Genomic DNA, 2,851 nt, shown 5'->3' with positions numbered 1-2,851 from the left:
TGCCTTTAAAATTATTATAACTTCTATTAATCTATGGAAAGATAGATTACATGCTCTACTCGTTAACCATTCAAAAAGCATTCCTTTTCTTCTTTCATTAAAAAAAGTACCTGTAAAAACATGCCATAACATGCTAATCCTAAACATTGCAGAGGAGCTGCACAGCCATTGAATTTAAAACAGGAAACCTGTAAAGAGAACAACTGTTAATACCTCCTTTTCAGTGGAACTATACAATGATTTGACATTCAAATTTAATTGAAATGAACAAGAATTTTTTCAGTATATACTCTAATTAGCATTGTGTGATATAGGTGAGGATTACAAAAGAAGTATAAAACAAAGTCTCTGCCCTCAAGGAGCTCACAATTTATTTAGGAGAATATGATATACCCATATGAAATTATTACAATAATTCAGGTTGGAATATGTATAAATGTAAAAATGAATGAATAAATACTATAATCAGATAATATGAAAACCGGGAAAAGATAAACTTGGGAATGATCCTAAGAGTTTAATGAAGGAAACATGAAATAAGCAATGTCTTAAAGTAGGATTTAGATATAAACAATGAAAAAGACTGGTGAGGGAAACAATAAGAACAAAATTGTATGGAGGTAGAATAAACAATGTTCATTTGATAAGAAAGACATGACAAGTTTAATTAGGCTCAAAGTAGTAGGAAGTAAGGTTGCATTGTTGGAAAAACCCTAAATACCAGCAATAGACTTTGGACCTTATCTTGCTGAAATTGAGTAGCCACTAAAAGATTTCTAAATAAGAAAGTTATCTGGATGAATGTGATGCTTTAGGAAGAATAACCTTAATTCAGCATACAGAATGGTTTGGAGAATAATGAAATGGATGGCAGAAAGATCATCTGGGAAGCTGCTGCAATAATATAGACCAGGCTGAGCACGGTGGCTCATGCCTGTAATCCTAGCACTCTGGGAGGCCGAGGCAGGTGGATCGCTCAAGGTCAGGAGTTCGAGACCAGCCTGAACAAGAGCAAGACCCCGTCTCTACCAAAAAATAGAAAGAAATGATCTGGACAACTAAAAAATATATATATAGAAAAAATTAGCCAGGCATGGTGGCGCATGCCTGTAGTCCCAGCTACTCGGGAGGCTGAGGCAGAAGGATTGCTTGAGCCCAGGAGTCTGAGGTTGCTGTGAGCTAGGCTGACGCCACGGCACTCACTCTAGCCAGGGCAACAAAGCGAGACTCTGTCTCAAAAAAAAAAAATAATAATAATAATATAGACCAAAATTCAATGCAAATACTGACATGAAAAAAAGTCAGTGTATCAGATTGTTTGCATAGTACTGAGTATAGAACTGAACCATCAAATTTTGGATGTATGTTTGGATTTGTATAGTAAAACTCAGTCTTATTTAGAGATTATGCTCAAATGCATTGATACACATATCTAAATCTACTATCATAAAAGGTCTGTCATTTTATATATTAAAAATACCTTCCTATGTTTTTGTATATTTAAACAATAAGATTTTAACATTTAGAAATTATTTGATTTTAATAAATACCTAAATCATCACTTTAAAACTTCCCCAGTATTCTTATGTGGGGTAAAAATACTTTATACTCTGAGAAACATAATAAATTTGACCAATGTGCTTAGTTATATACAAAAATTGTTTTATAATAAGTAAATGACTACTGTACTACATTTTGGTGTTATATAATCTCTAAGTACTTTGTAAAGTATTAGATTAGATAAATCAAATTTTTAGTGCTAATTCACGAAATTCCACTAATTAAAGATAGATTTAAAATGAGTATAAGGCATTAATAACAAAATATCTTTACTGACAATCAAAATTGTGAACTAATTCAGAAGTATGATCTTACTTCTGTTAGTATCTTGTGAATATACTTTAGCCTTTCCTTGGTGGGTAGCAGCAACGTGCATCTTTTAAACAGTAGACCTAAGAAAGTAAAAAGACACACAAAAAAATGATAACAATGCAATCAATTGAAGAATATCAATAGAGCACAGCATAATGTTCCCTGAAAGTCAAGTACGGTATATCACAGTGGAAAATGAATTGATATGATTTTTAAGAAAAAGTTTGGGAGGAAGGAACACTTGGGAACACTTACATGGTATTTACCAAGTGACTCTGATGTCTATCTCAGAGGCGTTAGCATGCGATCTTGCAGAAAATTTTAAAATTGATACCATGCGACATATGTGGAAAAGTATTTAGAGTTAAAAAATACAATAATAAGACAAAAGATACAGTAGGGAAACTTTATTTTGTCTATTACACAGAAAACAGATTCCAGTATCTCTTGAAATTAACCTCATGTCCACAATGAAAATGTTTTAAGAGTTGTTAATGTAAAACACGGAAAGAATGAGAAAAGAGATTTTGTATTACCCTCTCCAAATATAAAAATTTTAAGTCACAAGTACTTATTTCAGAGGTTAGCTTTTTTTCCTCTCACAGAAAGTATTCAGTAAGGATGAAATATCTATCTTTTCCTTCAAAAATATCCTTTTATGGGGATTGCATGTTAAGAATGTACAGGATTTTGTGTTCAGATATTTATGAAAGAAAAAAACCCTTCAATTTCTCAGTGAGATATGTAACTTCAGCTACAGTGACAGGAAGTGTATGATTTGTTTCCTTTAAGTATTGGGTTTTCCTAAAATGGCAATACATTGTTAACATTCCTATAAGGGCAAATGTACTCAATCTAAAAATAAGATATATGGTAGGCAGGCTGGGCGCGGTGGCTCACGCCTGTAATCCTAGCTCTCTGGGAGGCCGAGGCGGGCGGATTGTTTGAGCTCAGGAGTTCGAAACCAGCCTGAGCAAGA

At 33.3% G+C, this 2,851-nt stretch overlaps 1 protein-coding gene across 1 annotated transcript in view; it reads right to left on the bottom strand.

Annotated features, from left to right (window-relative positions):
* Positions 1 to 2,851, bottom strand: part of FBXO47 (F-box protein 47) — a 25,759-nt gene that overhangs the window by 17,110 nt on the left and 5,798 nt on the right. Inside the window, exons 4-5 of the mRNA XM_012661212.1 lie at positions 1,876 to 1,952; positions 111 to 188 (exon numbers count right to left, since the gene is read on the bottom strand). Coding sequence (XP_012516666.1) covers positions 111 to 188; positions 1,876 to 1,952 — 155 coding nt within the window. The remainder of the gene's footprint in view (positions 1 to 110; positions 189 to 1,875; positions 1,953 to 2,851) is intronic.

The sequence above is a fragment of the Propithecus coquereli genome, unplaced genomic scaffold (assembly GCF_000956105.1).
Source record: "Propithecus coquereli isolate 6110/MARCELLA unplaced genomic scaffold, Pcoq_1.0 Scaffold119, whole genome shotgun sequence".
NCBI lineage: Eukaryota > Metazoa > Chordata > Mammalia > Primates > Indriidae > Propithecus > Propithecus coquereli.
Note: the sequence above shows the minus strand (reverse complement) of the source record. Positions and strands in the feature narration are given on the sequence as shown.